This window comes from Epinephelus fuscoguttatus, linkage group LG10 (genome assembly GCF_011397635.1).
Source record: "Epinephelus fuscoguttatus linkage group LG10, E.fuscoguttatus.final_Chr_v1".
NCBI lineage: Eukaryota > Metazoa > Chordata > Actinopteri > Perciformes > Serranidae > Epinephelus > Epinephelus fuscoguttatus.
Window position 1 is genome coordinate 26001981 of NC_064761.1, and position 21488 is coordinate 26023468.

At 42.9% G+C, this 21488-nt stretch overlaps 1 protein-coding gene across 3 annotated transcripts in view; it reads right to left on the bottom strand.

The window, feature by feature from the left end:
- rnf220b (ring finger protein 220b) overlaps positions 1-21488 on the bottom strand; it is a 39446-nt gene that overhangs the window by 7527 nt on the left and 10431 nt on the right. For all 3 annotated transcript variants that reach the window (XM_049587829.1, XM_049587830.1, XM_049587831.1), the window contains exons 3-7: positions 4921-5047; positions 3970-4012; positions 3787-3879; positions 684-726; positions 243-332 (exon numbers count right to left, since the gene is read on the bottom strand). In XM_049587829.1, the coding sequence (XP_049443786.1) occupies positions 243-332; positions 684-726; positions 3787-3879; positions 3970-4012; positions 4921-5047 (396 nt within the window). The remainder of the gene's footprint in view (positions 1-242; positions 333-683; positions 727-3786; positions 3880-3969; positions 4013-4920; positions 5048-21488) is intronic.

A 21488-nucleotide genomic window follows, 5' to 3' on the forward strand; every position in this document is an offset into this window, starting at 1 on the left:
TGTTCTTTAGATCATCACTAAATAGATTAAGGTATCTAAAAGTCTGTACGAGCAAGTGTCATTGGACAGTGATAAATAATAAATTATCTTTTAATCACTGATAAAACCTTAACTTATAACATAATCCCTTTATTAAAGAGCTGTATCCTCTCTATAAATCAATAGACTTGAGGCAAACCTCAGCAGCTGCTCACTGTGGTGAAACGTGATGGTGACAAAAGGTGCTTCTCGGTGTGTCTTACCAGCTTGTGTGCAGTCTAGGTGGGCTCCTGCGCTGTGGGGGCGTAATGGGGCAGATTTGACGTAGCACCTGCACCAGCAGAGGTCATCGACTGTTAACATATCAAGAGGTCAAAGTTGAAAGGTTAATAGCTCCTCTGCTCGTGTGGGCGCTAGGCCAGTGTGAGATGGTGTGGGAAAAAGGGTGATATCTGAGCGGCGGGTGAGGGGTGAGGAGGTGGGAGGTGGGGGTGGGAGGGGGGTGTTGGACGAAACACATAACTGGTCGCATCAGTGTGAACAAAAGAAACTAGAATGGCTTTTTTTTTCTTTTTCTTTTTTTTTTTCAAGATTTATAGCCAGACACCTGACAGAGTCTACTGCTCGGAGCTTTCTCTTAATGACAAACTGAGTCAGCAGCAATGAAACACAACATTCAGTCAGCTCTGCGTGCGTCAACGTACCATTTAGTCTTGTGTGTCTGTTGGCCCGCACACGGAGAAACGTCTGCAACAAACAGAAAGAACGGCATCAGAAGGGTTTAATATTTTATCAAAATCTTTCATTCACATTTCTACTGGAATAAAAAAACAGCAGCACAGCAGATGGCAGTAAAATATTAACACACTGCATGTCTTCATATCTTTTGATTGTCGTGGTTAACACTTGTTACCATGGTCACCTTTATTACAGAGCAATGATGGCAAATTTAGCGGCTTTAAAAAGTGTTTTACTGACAACCTCCACCGACAGTTTCTTCATACACTTTTCCTCTTCAACTTCATTTTATATGTTTGTACTATATTTACTGATGTACTGATTTTTTTCTGATTTATTTGACCAGATTTAAAACATACATGACAGACTGATCACAATGACAGACTCCAAATAAGAAATTTTACATTTTTGAGGAATAAAATACACTTCAAACTTTAGGACTTCTCTCCAGTGTGGTCATCTAATGCAATACAAGATGGAAAGCATTAAACCAGAATGACATTAAACTTAAGAAACACAAACAGACAATACAATTTCAGGCATTTATATACCTACAAAGAATTTGAAAACCATTTTTTGAGATCTAATATCAATCTTCTCTGAACTGGGGTTTAGTGTAAGTGAGATATGCAGCTTATTCCTTTAACATGTCTGTATATAAAAAGTATTTTTCCCAAAACATGTTTTAAATCTCTTGGGAATAACATTTCTTGAGGCCTTTGCACACTGAGACCATTTTATTCGGATACATTTTTTAAACTGTTCATCCAAAAAAAAAAAATGTTACACATAGAAACCTTGCACACTAAGTCTGATGCATCTTTTTGTTCTATGCATTGCAAAAATTTGCAAGACAAGACAAATTGAAGACAAATTTCCTTCCTTGATTATTTATCTGTCACTGCTCTCTCTTCCTGTGTCTTGTATTTGTTACCAACTGTCCTCCGTCTCCACACTCTCTCTTTCTGTCTGTGTGTGGTCCATACACTCCTCCTCATCATCATCATCATCCACCTGAATATTACCATCTGACCTGTTGAACGTGAGCTATCTGAGTTATGAAAGGATACTGTGCTCCTCTGTCTTGTCACTGATGTGTCCCACCACCACATTCTCCTCACTGATTCTTAGTCAAACGTCTCTAAAGGCTTCGACGGATGTGAAAAACGCAGAAAATTGAACCTGTTCTGCAAAATGTAATGACAACGAGGACAAAAGTTTAGGACTCAGTGTGCAAATGTGACTGACACAACATGAGGTTGTATTTATTTTTAGATGTGCAACAATTTCAGCAGAAAAAAACTGACCTAGTGTGCAAAGGCCTTTAGATGGTCTGGTGTGTGTTAGAGGCTCATATTTTACTAGATTAAAATATTTGCATAATTTGCATAATATTTGTGCACAATCTTGTGGGAAATACAAATCTTAAATTTCCCTTTTATCCATGGGGAGAAGGTTTAATTTTTTTTTTTTTTTTTACAAAAAACTGGACTGAGATGTGTGCCGGGTTGACAACTTTAAAACAACTCTCATTAGCTTATTGCGTGCAGTCTGTAATTTGTTTTAAGAGATTGTGAGGAGCTACTCTATCAAAAGATACCAAACGGTAGCATAAGTGTCACAACTCCAATGCTCCAGGTGACGTTTTTAAGGTCAGTCTATCCAACGATTTGGTTTTTGCTTTGTTTGTAATTTTGTTGAGCGCTTTTAAAGCCATGTCTTCCGGTGGTAAAAAGTGATCCAGAACGCACCCCAGGTAATTTACAAAGGCTTTTGAAGAAATTGATGTTGGCCCAATCTTTACCATAAAATCAGATTAAACTCTCAATTTAATTTGTGATCCAAAGAGGAAAGCCTCCTTGTTTATTACGAGAAGAAAAAGTTTGTCATCCAAGAGCAGCTTTGAAACCCTTTGGAGCCTTTGTGCTTAAGGTATTTTCCACAATGACCTGCTGTTGTTGGATACTTGTGTTTTTAAGTATATAAATAAAAATAACTTGAATCCTGATGAACTTATTACTTTTAAGGGGTGTGTTGTATGTTGAGTACAGCATTTGATCAACCCTTAGACCATAAAACTGCTGAGTCACTGGCACCACAACAGACCATGGTTTTATGATGTTGCTAACTACAAGTTGTCCAGTGCTCTAATAGCGCACTAATACAAAGTGTCAGTACACAGAAGTGTAGATTCACTCAGTAATTACCTGCAGTATGAACCTGAAAAAGAAATGACTGTATTTTAATCCAAGTTTACAGTTTAACAAATGCACTGCTGTTCTGGGGCCGGTTACACAAAACACCTTTAGTTAAATTTTCCTTCAGTTTGGAGTTGAGGCTTTCTTTACATAAATTTGGTTGCACAAAACACTCTTATGTCTTCTATATAAGTCCTTAAAATTTTTACATAAGCATCTAAGGTTTTCTCCTTATCTTAGTCCCATACTTAAGGAATTTATATTAATCATCTTCTGTGGCGATCAGCAGTGATGTGGTGGTTCACTTTTACAGTTTGGCTTTAGCTTCTAACTATCTTTGTCTTTTTAACCTGTTGTTGCTGCTGAGTCAGTTTGACATCCTGGATATATCCTTCAAACACAGACTGTAGACCCCTCTGTCTGCTTCTCTCTGGAATCACTGTTTCATTTCTCCAAAAATATGATAATATTTCTTCAGGGAGTGCAGTTAGTTACAGTGTGGGCTCCATGCTTACTCCACCAGCTTGTTGGACCATCACAAAGGGGCGGGGCTTAGCGAAATTGATCTAAATGTAAACTGTAGAATTTAACTGCTCTTACTTCTTTTTCAATGCAGCAAATGCCTTAATGTTTTTCTTTAACTAAGGAACCTTTTTAAGGGATGCTTCCCAATACTGTCCCTCAGCCTTGAGTGTCATACTTAAGGAGAAAATGTAAGGTGTTTTGTGCTCTTAAATTTTGTCTCTAAGGTAAAAAAAGTGCATTAATCCATTTTAAGTCTACATCCGAGCCCCAGTGGAAACGCACACGTTTACCGTATCATGTTACTCAGTAAATCATATTCTTCTTATAGTATTCTCCTTAATTTCACCTGGTATCGGTCAGAGTGGGCGTCCTCTGATGTTCTAGGCGGTGAGGTGGGAGAGCCTCCTTCGCGCTTGATATGAAGCGAGAGTGAGAGAGACTGGACAGAAAAAGAAGAAAGAACAGAAAGTCAAATAAATAATTCAAGCTAGGTGTTGTCTTTAGACTCATGAGGATATTAACTATTTACCTTCGGCGTCCTTATGAGGTGGTTGTGCTGCACTGGAGTGACACTGTGGAGAAAAGAGGCAAACGATGCAGAATCCTGTACGTTAAACAAGCTCGGAAACAGTAGCCACACACACACAAATCAACTACACCGTGTCCCTATAAAATACACAAACACAATATTGTCTTTTAAATGTCATCCCGTAAATACCCTCTGCTTTTATCTTGTCTGAATTTGTGTCTCAGTCTGTGTGTAACCTCATTTTACTCTTCCTCACTTTGTGTCTATCACACGGATACTGTACACACACACACACACACACACACACACACAGTGTCCCCGCGGGCCAAGTTCAATTTGAAACCATTACTGTCCACGGAGCGGTCGTTAAGCAGATTTGGAGTGTAATGTCTTTATTGGAGGAATCATTCTTCTGTTCTAAGCAGCAGGTAATGTGTGTGTGTGTGTCTGTGTGTGTGTGTGCACCTTTGGTCCCCGTGTGTATGTTTTAGACTGTGAGTGTATGTAGGGCTCAAAGCAGCCATTAGCAGGACATTATCCACCCACTGTGTGATTGGTCGCCTCGAGGCCGTAGGCTGTAATATGAAATATGTAGGGAACAATGAGGCAGCTTGTAAACACTGCACGCAGGTGACAGAGGAGACGGGAGATACCACCTGAGGAAACAAAGCGGGGGAGAAGGGGGCGTCCCTCTAGCTACTAAAATCTGTCAACGTTAATTATCACCTGAAAGCTGAATGGAATAGAAATTCTGGGAGGAAAATGACAAATGGATAAGTGGAGGAAGTGGAACGCTGGAGGAAAATGGTTTGAGGGAGGAAGCGAAGACGTGATTCTCAACAAAGCTGTGAGGAGATATCTGGATGAAACCACTTGATGGTGTTAAATAAAAACAGTAAAAGAAGATTTACTTAGTTATAATGTCAAAGAAGTGAAATCAGATCTTGATACCTGATTTGTATCTGGGCAAGTTTGGTCAGCTCCTGCTCCATGTGCTCCTGCAGCTCCCCTGGTCGCAGGATCGCCTGGCAGACTGGACACACCGGGGCCTGAGCGTCATAGAGACCCTTCACTTTGCCTGGATAATAAGGAGAGTAAGAGGATTAAAAGAGGTGTTCACAGGCAAAATGTAGTGTGATTTTTCCACATTGGCTAAGTCTTTGAGGCCGTGAAAAGATGATCTGCACTACAGAGAATGAACTGTGGTGATGACATGGAGAGTTTTCTTTTATAGTAGGCTTTCATTCAGAGCCCATTATAACAGGCGTGATTGTTTCGCTTTCAACATATTGTGCTCTGCCTTGACTTTGGGTAATTCATGAAAAATGTGCATCAATGTCTTTTTTGTTTAAGTGACAAATGGGAACAATTTTTGAAGCTGGTCTAGTATTGAAAACGCTGCAGCTAGCAGTGGTGGAACAGGCTGGAATGTAACTACTCGGGGCATCTTTGCACCATCAGTCTATGTCCGCTAACGTGCTTGTTTTTGCCACTGTTTTTGCCCTGAAATTGCAGTTGCCAAACCCACCCGAGGAAGCAGGAAAAGGAAACAGTAATTTAGGCGCGTAGAGGGCCAGCATGTTTTCACATTAAACTTGGAGAATTGAGGGTTTATTTCAACCAAACTAGCGTTGGTGATTGTCGTAACAATTTCAAATCGAGATGGTTTTGGTGAGCTTTATCTTGTAACTGTACTGTTTTGAGAGCTAAAGTGAAAGTGAAAGCCAACCTCAGATTCACTTTTGTTTGGCGTTTCTTCTTGCTATTTTTGCTGGGTTTTTTTTTTTTTTTTACGCTGTTTCTTGGATGCCTGCTGCTTACGGTCTGGCACCTGGTCACTACCTTTTTATAAAGCCCTGACCTCACCTGAGTGCTGCTGTGGTACAGAAAATAAGAAAATACACGCAGAGCATGGGTGCAGATCCCGGGGGGACGGGGGGGACATGTCCCCCCCAAATTCTGAAAAACACAAATTGTCCCCCCCAATTCTAAATAGCTTAAAAGATTGAAATTGAACAAATGTATACAGTAGTCCTATATACTGGGAGAAAGGGAAGCTGATGAGGAGAAATCGGAATCCGTGAGAGGCAAGAGATGAGAACGTGAGTGGACATAACATGCCTGAGACCCTGAAACCAGAAGTAGCATTAACTAACAGCGAAGCAGTGAAAAGGAGGGTGATGGCTGGTTCCGTGTACTACTGGCTGTTTAAGAGAAATAAACAGTAAAGGTAAGCATATGATTCTCTTTGTAGTGCTTTTTGAATGACTTGGTGATGGTGATGAGCCTCTATGAAATCGTGAAATATGCTGGCAATCTCAAGCGCTCTGTGGGCATGATTTGCACGCGTGCAATTAAAAAAAAATCACAACTAATTGTGTCCCCCCCACACTTGTCATCAGATCTGCACCCATGACGCAGAGGGTGCATTTCCCCCCTTCTTTTTTTAGGAAAATCCTTAAGATGATAAAATTGCTGTTTATTTAAATGGAGTCTGGTGGGTTTGTCTACGGCAACTTCAGGGTTGTTTCTGGTAAAATAAAAAAGATCATACTCTTTAAGAAAAAGGTTTATCTCTGTAGGGATCCTTTCTATAAGTCTAAGACACTTGAAATAATAATCTGAACAGCAAAAACAAGACCTTTTAGTGGACACAAAGTAACGGTGCACAAAAGCCTCGACTGGTTATACTGTAGCCTGTTTCGTTGTTGTTGACTGCAGCGCTCTCGTTCATTACTAGAGCAATTTAAAAAACTGTTGTTCCCATTAGTCACAAAACAGGGTTCAAATACATTTACATTAAATCAAAAAACAAATTTAAGTACTTTTTTTATTCAATTGTGACTATTTTTCCTTTAATAGTGAGAAGTCAATATTTGACAAAAGCCTCAAGCTGGACTCAAACTGGGGATGTTGCCACTGGACCACCATGACACCTCCGCTCATTAAACTCATAGTTAGCGTAGAGTTTCTGTAGATGAAAACAGCCTTTACTATGTGTGTTTGTGTTTGTGTGTTCAGTAGACCTATCTGTACTATTGACAGACAGTGGCAATGAGAGTAAAATAAGGTTACACACACACATAAACACACAGGCGCACTGCTATGGCCCCCTGCTGTCAGTGTGTTGACATCATAGGCTGTCAATAGGAACATTACCCAGGAGGGCCACTCGGCCCATTGGGCCCCACTGATGGATTACTGCCATAAGCAGCCAGCTGGGAGCCTGAGGAGCTCTACTATATCAAGATTTTACCTAGAAGATGAGGTGATTTACTCCTGAAAGCCATCAATCACACACAGAGAGCTAGTAGGCAAGATGCACCTAATTTCCCATCTCTGCACAGTCAAGGGAAAACAAATGACAGCGCTGGCAATCACAATTTAACACTTTTAAATACAGAACATAACAAACAGATTAATATTTGTGACAGCTCTCCCTTAATGTGCAGCAGGCTGGACTGAACTTCCTCGAGGACCCTATTATCCAAACACCGGACTAACTTTTCCCCAGCTTCACTCCAAATGACCAGCGACGTGACAAGCTCAGACGCCGATGTCTGTCGGCAAGTGCCGTCCCCTGACATCAGTTGAGCTATGAGCCCCCATAATGAGGAACCAAATAGGACAAAATGGGCTCTAAATAAAACATGGGGTGGAAAATAGAAAGCGGAGTCAGGTGTCCTTGGGAGAGTGACAGCTCTCCTGGTTTCACCCCCCTCTCTCACACTCTCTCTCTCTCGCCTTTTTTGCATCCCCTCGCGGAAGCCTAAATGACTTTTCCCGACACGCATCGAACGTTCCCGGGCTTTCTGCGCTCTGCCGCCCGGAACATGCAGGCATCAGTAAACAATGAAATCTCTTGGCTGAAATTGAATTTATAACCACATTACCTGCACAGATAACGTCTCTGAATGGCGCCGCGATAAGAGCAATGGGATTTGATTTTCAGGTGTTTTATTGGTCCACTTTTTGGATAAGCCCCCCTCCTCCGACTATAGCCGCCCCCCCACCCTTCACCTCTGCTCCACACAAACATCAGATTTAATGGTGTGGCAGCGGGCATGTTTGGATGTATGGATGAGTGTGTGTGTGTGTATGTGTGTGTGTGTACATGCTTTTGCTGAAGCCTGACTCGGTGCTTGTGCTGCACTCTCATAAGTGACAGTTGTTGGTTCATGACCACCTTTTTTACACGTCTCCATCCCCCCACTGCCCTCCGCCCCCGCCCACATAAACCCTGTCAGTATCAGTCAGCCTCAGCCCCTCTTCAGCCTGGGGGGTCTCAGACACACAACAGGGGGCTGTAAAACCTGCCTGTGGGGCTTGTTAACTGTTCCCTCACTACGGCAACTGGCTCGGATGGATTGGCGCTCTCTCGTCGGGCTGTGTTGAGTTTGACTGGCTCATCTCCTAATGGATTCACTGTCTCTGTGTCTCTGATTGTTTCCTTTTTCTGTCTTTGTGTCTCGCCAGTTCAGGACCTCCTTTCCTGGATGTCTAGCCTTTGTCCAGCTGCCGTTTTGCTCTCTTCACTTGCTGTTCCCACTTGGGAGCATGCTGCTTTGGCTATATTCAAGTCTTGTTCCGATGAAACAAAATGAGAGAGGCATAATTCCATTTTTACATGTATTTTGCGGTTGTGGATTATCATGGAAAATGAATACATTTACACAGCATATTTTCAGAGAGGAATCACAAAGATGAGCATACCCAAACACGCCTAAACAACCTCTCATCTCCCCATGGATTTGAAGAGAACACACCTCTAGGGCAAATAACCCATCAGAGCGTCACGATATGTCTCTGCCCCGTCCCCATTATCAAGAGCATCATGAGATAGTAAAGTTCATGTTTGAAAGAAAACAAGATATCCCCATCCTCCTCAACCCCCTTTGCATGATTGATGGTCAAATCCACTTTCCGTTGCTCTGCATCAAGATGTGGACTGTGACTGTCCCACGCTCGGCGCTGGCCACTGCAACAGAGAGATCAGAATCCCGCTGACAAATCCTTAAAGCATCGAGTCCCCCTGAGGGCCTGGGTAATAGCCGATGCCAGCGCCCATATGACGGCTGCCAGTTCTGCTGATGCAGACGGAGCGGAGATGCCTAACGTGACCTTTAGTGAATGCCACATCACATCAGGCCTGGATGTCACCCGCTGACATTATGCTGGGGCATGAAAAGGCTGTTCTGCAGGGGAGACATGGTGACGAACGTCCCCCCGGTGACAAACCTGTGGACGTGGTCTAATTCTGATTGACGCGAGGAGGATCGGACGGCTTTGAATGGCAGGGGACGTACGTGCGAGCATCCAGGGGAGGATGTGGAGGATGTGGAGACTGCTTAGCGTTGGCTGGGTCTGTTTTTCTCTGTGTTCGCTGGCGATAAAGTGCTGAGACAACTCACTCCAACTGGCATCATTATCCCAATCATCAAACAATTCTCTAAGCACATCAGAAATCCCTCTATAAAGTCATAACAAGCACAGACTCTATATAACCAGTAGGCATGTAGAGATTGGCGGGGGGAGTGAAGTTAACGCTTGGCGGCTAACACTGCAGTGGTGGGTTGTGTAGGCAGGTCCTTGGCACACTTTCAGAGGAGATGGAGGGCTATAAAAGCCATTGGCTCCTGCCACACCTGTACCCCACCCTATCCCGCGGCCTGCTTCCTATTTAAAAGCATCACATGCAGGATATTAGTCAGGGTTTTTTGCCGTCTGTGAGGTAGAACTAACCTCTGAAGCAGAGGGGGGAGAGGGGAAAGTATGCAGGCCGCCGTTTGTTTTTTATTGGGGAAATAATGGCCTATTGAGAGGTTGGGTATTTAATGAGCAACATAATAGGCCCTGTAGTAACACATCTGCTATGAGCAGAGTCATTTCCTCAGCTTTCAAAGGCTGCTGCTCCAGCCTTTGAAACAGCAAGTTCAGTTGCCTTTGACTTAGTATGTCTAGATATCTGCTTTTTATTAATTGCAGAATTGCTACACCGGTAATACACAACATACAATACTGCCGCTCTGCTTCATGTTCAATCCTAACCACATTCAGCGGCCGATGGAGACACACTCCCTCTCCTGGCTTGACCTCAAATCTCTCACTGTCCAATCTAATTCCAGCATCCTTCAAAAATATCCCTCCTACTCTGCAATCAATTGTGTTTAATGTATTAAAGACACTCACCACAACCACCACAACCTTTGGCCCTTGCACAAATCAATGCCTCGTTAGACCACTAATGATCATTCATTGACTAATAAGATCTGTATCAACCTCTTGTAGAACATTGATTGGCCTTTGGCCTCTGTAGTGCTCTGTGCATTACGTGGACAGCGGCAGACGGCAGCTGTAAGTCCTGGGGAGTCAGATGATGAAAAAGCTCCTGGTGGGAATGGACAGGAATCCTAAACCTCAAATAGACCCATTCTGAAGCACCTCAGGCCAAAGCCCTTTTCCTCTGCCCTACAGATCAATGGACATAACCTCTCTGACCACAGGTCAATCAGCGCACAAACCCTCCCAATTTCTCTCCGTCCCCCTTTTGTTCTTCCTCTCTCTCATCTTCTCCATTAGTCACTACAATTGTTCCATCAGGTGCAGGCGTGGCTCAGCATGTATGTGTCCAATCATCTTGTTGATGGAGAGTGGACTGGGTAGCTGTGTGACTGTGTCCCTGTGACCATATTTCCCTTCTCAGGACCTGAGGGCAAAGATCGAACCCTGCCTCCGCCTCGCTCCAACCAATCAATCTGGCCCTCATTGAGATGCATGGCTCAATGATCTTTAATAGTGACTTACAGATTGGAGAGAGGGAGTGGAAGTCAGGGGGGAAAGTTAGGACTGTCCTTGGGTATTTGCGGTGATATGAGGCTACTTAGGAGCCACCTCATGGGAAAATATCTGCAGGTCTAAATGCTGTTCAAGTTCTTTTTCTGTTTCTTTTGCAACATTAATGAACACAAGAGGTCTTCACAGGACTACTTAGTCAACCCAAGATCTGAGTTGGATGGGGTCCACATTATATTTAGTGTAACTGGGTTTGGTAGGGTTTCACTTTATTGTTGTACGTTGCATAGGTCTGTTTTAATATGTCTACTACTTGAGTGGATCCAAGAAAAATTGCTAGCAGCAGAGTTGAAACAGTCGGTGTGGACTTTGGAAAAATGAGAAAAACGGCCGATGTGAGGACGAAGACAAGGAGGTTAATATCTTTTTCTGCAAATAATCGACAAAGATAACAAACAAGCTATTGGTCTCTCACTGCGTGGGTTTGTGCAGACCTTGTCTGGGCATCTTGGATCAGGTGCAATTATCCTCGTCTCTTTTTTGGATTGGTTCTGACTGTCTTCGGGCTTCTTTGGGATTGGGTCTCTATTGAATAAATTGATTGTAGGTACATTTTACACATTCTTTTTTAGTATCAGGTGCAAAATCATGGGCTCTACCTACCTTACCCCTACCTGGTGAGCCCGCTCTCACTCCAAAGTCGCCGAAATCCGACGCTTGGGCAGTGACTTGCAGCATCAGAATCCAACAAAATAAGGAGTCCTTTAACATCAGCAAAGTACACAGCCGGTTGCTGTTATAGTTTAACGGCACCCAATGGCATCGAGGGAAATGCGGTGGGACAAGGCAAAAGTTAAGGTGGTGAAAAACTGGATGGGTCCAACAAACGCCGACTTTCACCCGAGAGAGTAGTGTTCACGTCCCTTAAGATTCTAAAGCCAAACCCCGTTCTTTTTCCTTAAACCTAACCACGTGCTTCTGTTACCTAAAGCCAACCATGTTTGTATGTTTTTGAAGGAAAAAAATGTAAATTTGCGTTGTTGTACTGACATAGTGCGGTTATTTTGAAAGAGACTGTATTGAAATGGTACATATCCTATGAAAATGGAAAGTGTATTTCGAAAGAAGACAATGCATGTAACAGGCATAACTTGACATGGTGTCCCAGAATGTCAACAACCAACGTACCCAGGGTACCTTGCATGTCGTATGTGGACATGGAAAGTCCATGACCAAAATGTCAATATGTGACGGTTGGAGTGAGAATGTGTTGACCTGGTTTGAGTCCCACCAGGAACCTTTGTCTTTCCCCTTCCCTCTCCTCTAATTTACACTGTCATCTATCTACTGTCAGCAGTTATGATCCTCCAAAAGTTGAGATGTAATTGAGCTCATACGCTGGGTAGCAAATGCCAAATCCAGACATCCGTTTGCTGACTGCTTTCTGTCAAAGTCAGTGCAGTCGTGTTGGATCAAGAAGCCGCTGACAGCGGACAGCAATAGAGCTGTTCACCGGTGGCCTGTCACTCACTCTGATGCCATCAACCTGCACTCGCTAGACAGACGGAAATATACAGACATCCAGCTCTGTCACACTGTATCATACTGTCAGGACTTGAACCTCTCTCAACACACTCCAGGCAATCAATTGCCATAAACGGTTTAAATTTAACTAGAGAACATTTTTACCAACAGGGAGATTTCTTTTTGGGTGCTCCTCTGTTACATTTTACATTTTCATCCAGTTTTAGGGAGTGTGCAGTCTTTATGGGTTTAAAAATACCTATCACACTTTGTTAACACTTTGTAAACACGTTTAAACCAAATAGTGGTGATCAAGCTGAAGAAAAAAAAAAGGGTGCTCCTGTCAGCTCCTGAAGAGTTGACATTTTGCAGATAATGGCAGCATCAACGCCCTGCTTGTTAGCATTTTTAACAGCAATGAAACCAACTGGAACAAAAAAACTGCAACGTTTCTTGGCTCTTCAATGAGTGGTTTCCTCTGGGAGTAAGTAACTCATGAACACGTGTAAACCTGCTGTGAGGTTTTTACATTTTATGTACCAGCGTGATTTTCTTTTTTTTTTTTGGTATGTGCATGTGGGTGAAGCAAACAAGTTCAAATCTTTACATTACTCCTGTCGCAATCGTCTCAACCACTCTTTGTGTGCGTGCGTGAGAGAGAGAGAGAGAGAGAGAGAGAGAGGTAGACATCAAGAAGCTAACAGACAGATCACAATCCCTCATTAGAGGCTAATTAGATTGGCTCCAAAAATACAGATCACTATTACCCAGACCACTGATTAATACACATTAATACTCTCTCTCGCTCTTATTATTCCATCGTCTCCTCATCACTTCTCTCTCATTTTCTTTTCCCCTCTCGCTCTTTCTCTCAATTAGTGGTTAATAAGGAGAAAATGAGAGGATTGCTCTGTTGCTTGCATCGAGTACTCAACTTTTCTAAACAGACAAACAGTGTGTCACTGTGTGTTGAACTCACTGAAGAGTTTAATTATACCAGGACTCATCAGCGGCGCTACAACAACAACTGTACACACTATAAAAGTGAGCTCTCACTATATATGTGATCAGTTGGGACCGTTTTCCTACAGCAGTGTCCAAAAAAAGAGCGCTCTATTGTAGCATGCTGTTTAACTGCCTCTCCATCAGTAAGTGATTTTCTATATTTCCCAAAATGCCTTGAAAGTAACGCCTCCAGAGGTCACGCCTGAGCTTTTTGCATCAAGTAGGCGACTGTAGTGCCAACTCTGACACATTCAGCGTTATAGGCACATGCACCACAGGGCTCTGTCGCACACTCTTAAACTCCCTAAACAAACAGCATGCCACAGTTTTGGCAATTTTAAAACAACGAGCTTAAACAGGAGAAAAGTTAGTGCTTTGAACACATGCACTTACAGTCAATGCTTTTTTTTTTTTTTTTACCAAGGAAAAATAGTGGATTTACTGCGTTCTTACTGCTGCTATCAGGTGCATGAGCCACATACTGAAAATTCAGATGAGGTTCCCAGATGTGGCGAGTGGTTTAATGCACGGTTATTCATATAGTTACAGCATGTAACAAAAAAGATTTGAACATGAGTTCATTCATTATGACTCCAGCTGAGTGCGCTGTGAAAATAAAGGAGTAGAAAGAAAAGAAGACTTAAAAGAAACAGAGAGGAATGACGAATTTTACTACAGCACCAGAACCACCTTCAGTAAAGCAGGTTTGCTCTACAGGAAAATCTTAAAGCAAAAATTCAGTCCCCGTTGCTTCTCTCAGACTGACTCAGTCTTTAACAAAGAGCTCTTAGATAACTGGTCAAGAGCAAGCAATTTAGTTGCTGAACTTTTCTTTTGATTTGTTTTGTCAGGCAGTACACTCTTTACTGGGTTCACCATGTTCTAAGTTCTACTGACTGTTCTACTGTTCTTCTTTATTTCATGGAAAACTAACTGCACTAACACAGCAACAACAAAAATACACATTACAAAAACAAAGAAAGTGAAAGAGAAGAGAATGAAGGAAAGACAGAGAGCAGAGATGAGAAACCAGCAGAAGAAGAGCAGACAGCACAGTGAGGGAGCAACCCTGACTAAAAACAGCAAATACCAAATTGGGAAACTATTGTTTGTGCTGTTTTGATTCTGATGAATTGACAACAAAATTAGCGTTTTACTGTTTGAGATTATTTAAAGGTTTAAAGTGTGTAAGACTTAACGGCATCTAGAGCCCCTTTCCCACTGGACAAAATACCCACTAACATCTGGCTTTTGTATTTAATGGAAAAAATTACAAATGACTCTGTAGTAGTCACAGACATTTATTGGCTCCAGCTTCGATTGGCTTTAATCAGCTGTGATGGGAATACAACAACCAAGCGAAAGCTCTAATTTTAGCCCATTTGCTGGTGTGATGCAAAGATGGTCTGCCACAAAATACTATCTATCTCTATCCAAGCAGTGCTCAAACCATCCAAAATTTAGTTGCCATCAAGTTTGAGAGAGACTTAATTACTAAGAGGTATAAAAAAGAAGAAACCACTGCAACATTTTCACTGGCCTCCATGCTGCGTTCTACAGCTTACTATCCTGTTTCCAGCTTGTTCATGATGTTGAATGTGACACAACAGAAAAAAAATTACAAAAACACAAAGGCAAACTCATCTGCACACATGCGCTAATTTTGGTGGAAAACGGGTATTGCGGTAAGGTCGTAGATTTCAACTAACTTCTCCTGGGTGCCAAGGGTGTGGGAGAACTATGGTGGCTGACACAAAAGCACAGATGGCCCTATCTAGAGCCAGTGTCCATTTTTTGTCCATTCTGGGCTACTGTAGAAAAAAAATGGCAGACTCTGTGGAAGAGGACCCACTCCGTATGTATACATAAATGGCTCATTCCAAGGTAACAAAAACACAACGATTCCAACCCGGTCTCACTCCAAAGTTGTCGAAATCTGGCGCTTTGGCAGTGACTTGCGGCATCACACACTGACGAGAAAAGCTGTCTTTTAACATCGGCATAACACGCGGACTGTTGCCATTATAGTTTAACGGTGCTTGGCGGCGTCAGGGGGAACTGTGGCAGGACAACATCCTACACGGTAAAAGTCCAAAAAGGGTGAATGGATCCAACAAACACCAACTTTCACCCGGGGGAGCGGTGTTCATGTCCTGTAGGATTCTAAAGCCAAACCCTGTTCTTATTTTCCGAAGTCCAACATCTTGCGTTAGTTGTTGGAGGAAAAAAAAAACATTAATTTGCATTGTTATTGACGTAATGCTTTTATTTTGAAAGAGACAGTATGTAAACTGTAAATTTCCTGGGAAAATGAAAGTGTATTTTGAAAGAAGACAATGCATGCAACACACTCAGGGTACTTTTCACGTTGTATCTGGACGTTGAAGGTCCTTGACCAAATGTTGAAACGTGACAACGATGGAGTGAGAATGTGTTGACAATTCTTTGTTTAAGGTGATTATACACTAATGAAAACATAGTTATCATATCCCATTTCTGCCTCTAAATCATACATAATAAAACTATTAAAGTTTTCATTTCATTTGAGCAGTGCTCTTCAGTGTTTTACCAGTACGCTATAAGAATAAGAAACACACCACCACATGGCAGAAAAAGCAATGGCCTGTACATCAGTCGCTGCTTTTGTATAGTTAACATGTTTTGAACTCCATTCTATTTTTCAGCTGGTAATCTGGGGCAGCTGACACACTGTCCTGCTTTACCAAAGAACACACCCATCTGTTTTCCCCTCACACACCTGTCCCACATACACTTTGAGCAGCGCAGGTGAGCAGCGGAAGTTGTAGCCATTAGGGGCACACTAATACTCTTTGAACAAAATCAAAATGGTTGTGATACCCAAAAAAAAAAGCCCCGCATTGGCCCTCAATCACAGTGTCAGTAGGCCTCCAGTCAGAACTTTTCTGACACCACCCCACAGCGCCCCTCCCTGCAGCCTCATCAGCGGGCATCATCACAGATAAGCCATCTGCTCCCACCTCTGCTCCAGATAACATCTGATACTGTCAGAAACAGTGTTGACTGCTGCTGGTACGAAAGGACCACAAACACCTGGCACTCTGTGAGACACCTGTGTTTTGGTTAGTCACACTTCCTAAAGGATGTTATTGTGTCTGCCTGGATGAGCAAACAAGTACAGCAGATGACGATGGTTTTATCTTCAAATGGTGGAAAGATAGAGGTGATTGAGCTGCTTATCTCCAGTAACCAACACACAAAGACAAAGAAGAATCAGGGGCATTTAAGGGACTGAGCTTTGAGGATTGCTAAAGGTTAATAAAAATTGGAGGAAAGCACTTCTGTTAATGTAAATTATTCTCGTTATTCTCACAGATGTTCTCATTTGTCCGATTTACAGCATAAGGGCAACGTTAAACTGTATGATTCTTGTGGCTGCCGAAATTTTCTGTCATTTTCTGACAACTTCAGTAAACTAACTGCAAGAACTCATTTGTAAACTCTCTGTCATGTGATCCAGCGTGCAGTGTGACCAGCCCTGAGAGATGACATCAATATGTAGCATGAAATCACGGACATTAAATAAAACCAAATACAACACCAAGCCCAAACCTAAGCCTCCAAAAATGACATTAGAGTGGAACTAACTTGTGCCATCAACCAAAAAATTCCCATTATAAATTTAACAAAAATGTTTGCTGCAGGGCTGTCGTGTTGGACAAGAGAAAATGTGTCCCCTACATGTGATGAAGTACTTGAAATATTTGCATGGTTTGAGCATTACACTGCAAACAAAGGTGGGCAGTAAATAATGCTGTTACACTTGTTTTCCTTTGAGGATAAAGGGCACGGCGTCCCTGCATGCTGTGTGTGGTATCCCAGCACCAGGCTGACTCGACTCGACCCTGACGCCTTGTTAGGAGAAAGACAGACTGAGCTTTAATACAACATTTTAAGTGGACGGACGACCCTCCACATCAGACTGGAAATTACTGCTGCTGATAGTTTTATTGTGTGTGTGTGTGTGTGTGGTGTGTGTAGACAAACAGTGAAGTGCCACTAAGAGTGTGAATATGCACACACTGTAACAGCTCGTGTGTGAGAAAGAGGCTAGAAATGTGTGTATGTGCTCATGTATATATCATTTACACACCGCCTGTGTAGCCCCGGTGAGCGCAGCGCAGTGTGAGCCCTCGTCGATACGCCCCTCCGATCTCCCCCTGTCAGCAAACACAGGAGAACAAAGACGCCTGTGGCAGCGCCAGCGGGTATAGATCTTCTCCCCTGTGTTCTCGCTCAGCGGGGTCACACAGGAGCTGCTCACAGTTCAATCTCCTCTACTTGACTGATCAGGAGCTGTGAGCCGCTGCTAATGAGACTGGACCCTCTCCAGTCTCCGGCACCATGAACTGGCCCACCCAGAGTAAAACCACTGAGTCCAGGAGTTCACTCACACACAAGCAGCTACATCCAACTGTGATTCCACGTAAAACGAATTAAAGCAATTATTGGTTATAAGCATTGTAGTCAAAGCTTACTTAGTAGAGAGACACCTACTAAGTGTGTGTGATACAGGTTATACACTAAATATGTGTCTCAGAGGGAAGAGAGCTTGTAGGAATTTATTTTCAATATTAAAACAGTCATATTGACATGAAGAGCTTCTATGGATCACCATGACCCTTAAAGTGATACAATACAAACACATATATTTGACTAAAATTGCTTTTTTTAAGGCGGTAATATGAGTAATATTTTACAATAAGTACAATATACTTTATAGGTCATTAAAGAATCCTTTAAAACTCACATTATGATAAATAAATTTCAGTCGTATTTCTAATTATTTTTCTTGTGCATATTTAGATTCATAATTAAGAATCGGCATTAGCATCAGTTCAAGTCAAAGGCTTCAACACGACACCCAGTGCAGCATTTTGTGTCCTACAGGTTTTGAATAAAAGATCAATATCATCAAACTTGCTCGAACTTTGGTCTTCTACAATTAAAACAATGCTCAAATCCATTTTTTTTTTCCAAAATAAAGACTAAAAAAGATGTGACATTAAGGCAATGAGACACCTATTTCCAATAAAAACTCTCTGGAGTTCTATTAAAATTCTTGAAACAGGTGAAACTTCACTGGACACATTCTCAGCTTGCTCTGATCTTGGTGAATATTTTACTGTATGACTTTCCTCATGTGAAACTTGACAGCCTTGCGACTTGACGCGCCATAATGGTGTCATTTGCATTGAGACAATCCACAGCATGAATCCCATAATCATTCAGTGATTGATTTGTAATTGCACTAATAGGGTCACGACCGAGACAATAGGATGTGTAAAGCAGAGTCCCTGCTCTCACTCGGCCTCACAGACTCACAGCGGGCCTGCTGAGCGCTGCCTGTGTGGTCTGTGGGGACAATTAGCACAATCTCCATACTAATGGCAGCCTGTAATGGACACTGCTGAGCCTGCCAGCCACTGTGTGTGTGTGTATGTGTTTGCATATGCATCTGTGTGTGAGGGAATGTTTGCATACGCGCATATCCTTCAGTGTGAGTGTCTTCCTGTGTGGAGTTGAGAGCGTGCCTGCCTTCTGGGGTGTGTGTCTGTTTTAAGTGCACACTGACTTTCTGTGCTTATGTTTTTATGTGTGTATGTGTGTGTGCGCCTTACCAGTGTGTGTAAGTAAGTAGCCAGTAGCCTGTATTTTACTGAGGTGACCCCCCCCCCTCCATCACACCCCCTTTGCTCGCGGCTCTAACCCTGATCCACGGCCACTCATTAGCACCATAATAAAGAGTTGAGACGACACGTAAAAGGTTATATACTGCTGGACTGCTGTTTTCCTATCAATTATCAGGCCTGTGATTTATGGCCCCGACCCGATGCTATTCTCTGAGGAGAATTGGGGGAGTGTTTACACCCCTACACAGCGGGGTGAGGGGTCAATCCCGGCAAACTTTGACCTTTAAGGCAGGGGTGCACCGGCACTGATGAGAGTTTGCAAACAGCTAAGCAGCACTGGAAGTGACTGAATCGATCAGTGGGTATTTAAGGATACATGTGTAAGTAATCTGCGCTGTTTGAACTGTCACATGCACATGATTACGTAACACAGCAGAGGTAACTTTCTCCCTAAATGTCTGAATTGTTTATTTCTGCTGTCATTTTCAGCTCTAACTGTAGCGTTTAAAGACATGAAGTTAAACACGGTGGTCTGACCTGTCTGATGTTTCTGCTGTGCTTGTTTTCTGCACTGTGACTTTATGTACATGACGCAGGAGTTTTCTGCCCAAAAGTTAGTGCAAACAAACATCCAGTCTATAGAGTAAAGCACTGAGTGTGTACTGAGCTATATAGGGAGCAGAATGAGCAAATGAGGAAGTCTGTGCCTTCACACGGACACTTTGCAGCTCCCTCAAGATGTCTTCTTTTTATTCAAATTCCACAAACATTACAAAAAATGCACATTTGATCATCGACAATGGCTGCCAATCTTGCTCATGAAGCCACTGAATGATGTCGGGACGTCGTGTATTTGGGAAGTGAAGCTATCACGCCTGGCATGCCTTTGACGTATTGGCTTTTGTCAAGCTCCTCCACAGCTGGGAGACTTGCAACAAGCACCAAGTGACATGCTGTAATGAGGTTTGTGTGTGACACGAGGCAAACACACATATGTGACACGCACATATTATATATATGTGTATGTGTGTGTGTGTGTGTGTGTGTGAGTTCCTGGCTGCCATCCAGGCGTGTAGGATTGGTGTGGTCTTGCTGTCTGTCTGCGCTGCTCCTCTGCAGCATGTGTTTAACCCCAGCGTTTGGCCTCTCTGCCCTCTCTATCTGCCTGACTGATTTGTTAGGCTCCGGGGACAGGACGGAGGATGTGAGTTTGTGCGTGTGTGTGTGCCACCTCTTGAGAACATGCGTTTTACTCCGCCTTTACCCTGAGCCTTTCCTATACCCGCACACACATACACACACAAACCAGGTCTTTGATGTGAGATCAGAGGCAGCCCGTGATGCAAGTCGATCAGGTGCGTAGAGAGAAGAAGTAGAAAGAGGGAAAACGGAGAGATGGGAAAAAGGAACGATGGCCTCAGTTAAAACAAGGCTGTTGTTTTAACGACCTCTGGGCCTCGCACTCATTATGACCCTCTCTCTCTCTCTCTGCCTGTCTCTCTCTCTCTCTCTCTCTCTCTCTCTGTCAGCACACTCAGCCTCCCTGTCCTTTTACACAGAAGCAGTGCTGTTCGTGTGGGCCGATCACAGTGGGTGACAGAGGCAGATGCAGCGACTACAAGATGTGTTATGACTCATGTAGCGGCGGAACATTCTGTTGACCATCTAACAGGTGCTGATGGTCACCACAAAAAGCCCCCCCCCCCCCCACACACACACAGATTTCCCCACGCTACTGTAAAGTCCTTCTGCCAGACTTATAGAAATCCTGTCTGTCTCCGACAAGCCGTGTGGTCCACAGCCTGTTTGAAGATCCATCGGCCTGCATGGAGGCTGCAACACACACACATATACGCACACTGCATCCACAAATACACAATCGCGTATAAAACCACAAAGACAACATGTAAATCTAAATACACAAGGAAGAAAAAACTCCATGTTCCCTCTCTCCATCTCTCCAGCCCTTATAAGATGAAGGGAAAGGAGCTAAAAAGCCAAGAAGAGTTTCCCCTCCTGCCAGGATGAAAGCCTCTTTTACTTGGGAGAACATTAGGAGAACAAACTACCATCACAACAGGAGGGGGAACAGTCAACCGCGGCGTGCTCTCACATCAAACACAACCACCATTAATATTGTAATGCTTCCTCCCCGAGTGTTTGAAATCAAGAACAAGACTACCAGTGTGGTCAGTGAGAGAGCTGGGTGCAGATGTCACTTATTTGAGACAGCGTAGCTTTGAAAGCGGAATGAACGAGGCAGTGGCTGCTGTGTGCGATGATGTCGGGTAAAAATGATTAGTAGGAACCATGAGTTATGTATCTTGACTCTCACAGCTCGTCTTTTTGAGTTATCGAATGGTTTCTAAAAAGATTTATTAATGCGTGTTGATCCTAAACTTGATAAAAGATGAAAAAAACTCAGATCAAATGTTGTTTTTTTACATGAAAATAATATGTTCTCTATGTCTACATTCATTTTAGATGCTTGTTTGTGTCATTATTTCCTCCTGTCTTTCCATCAGC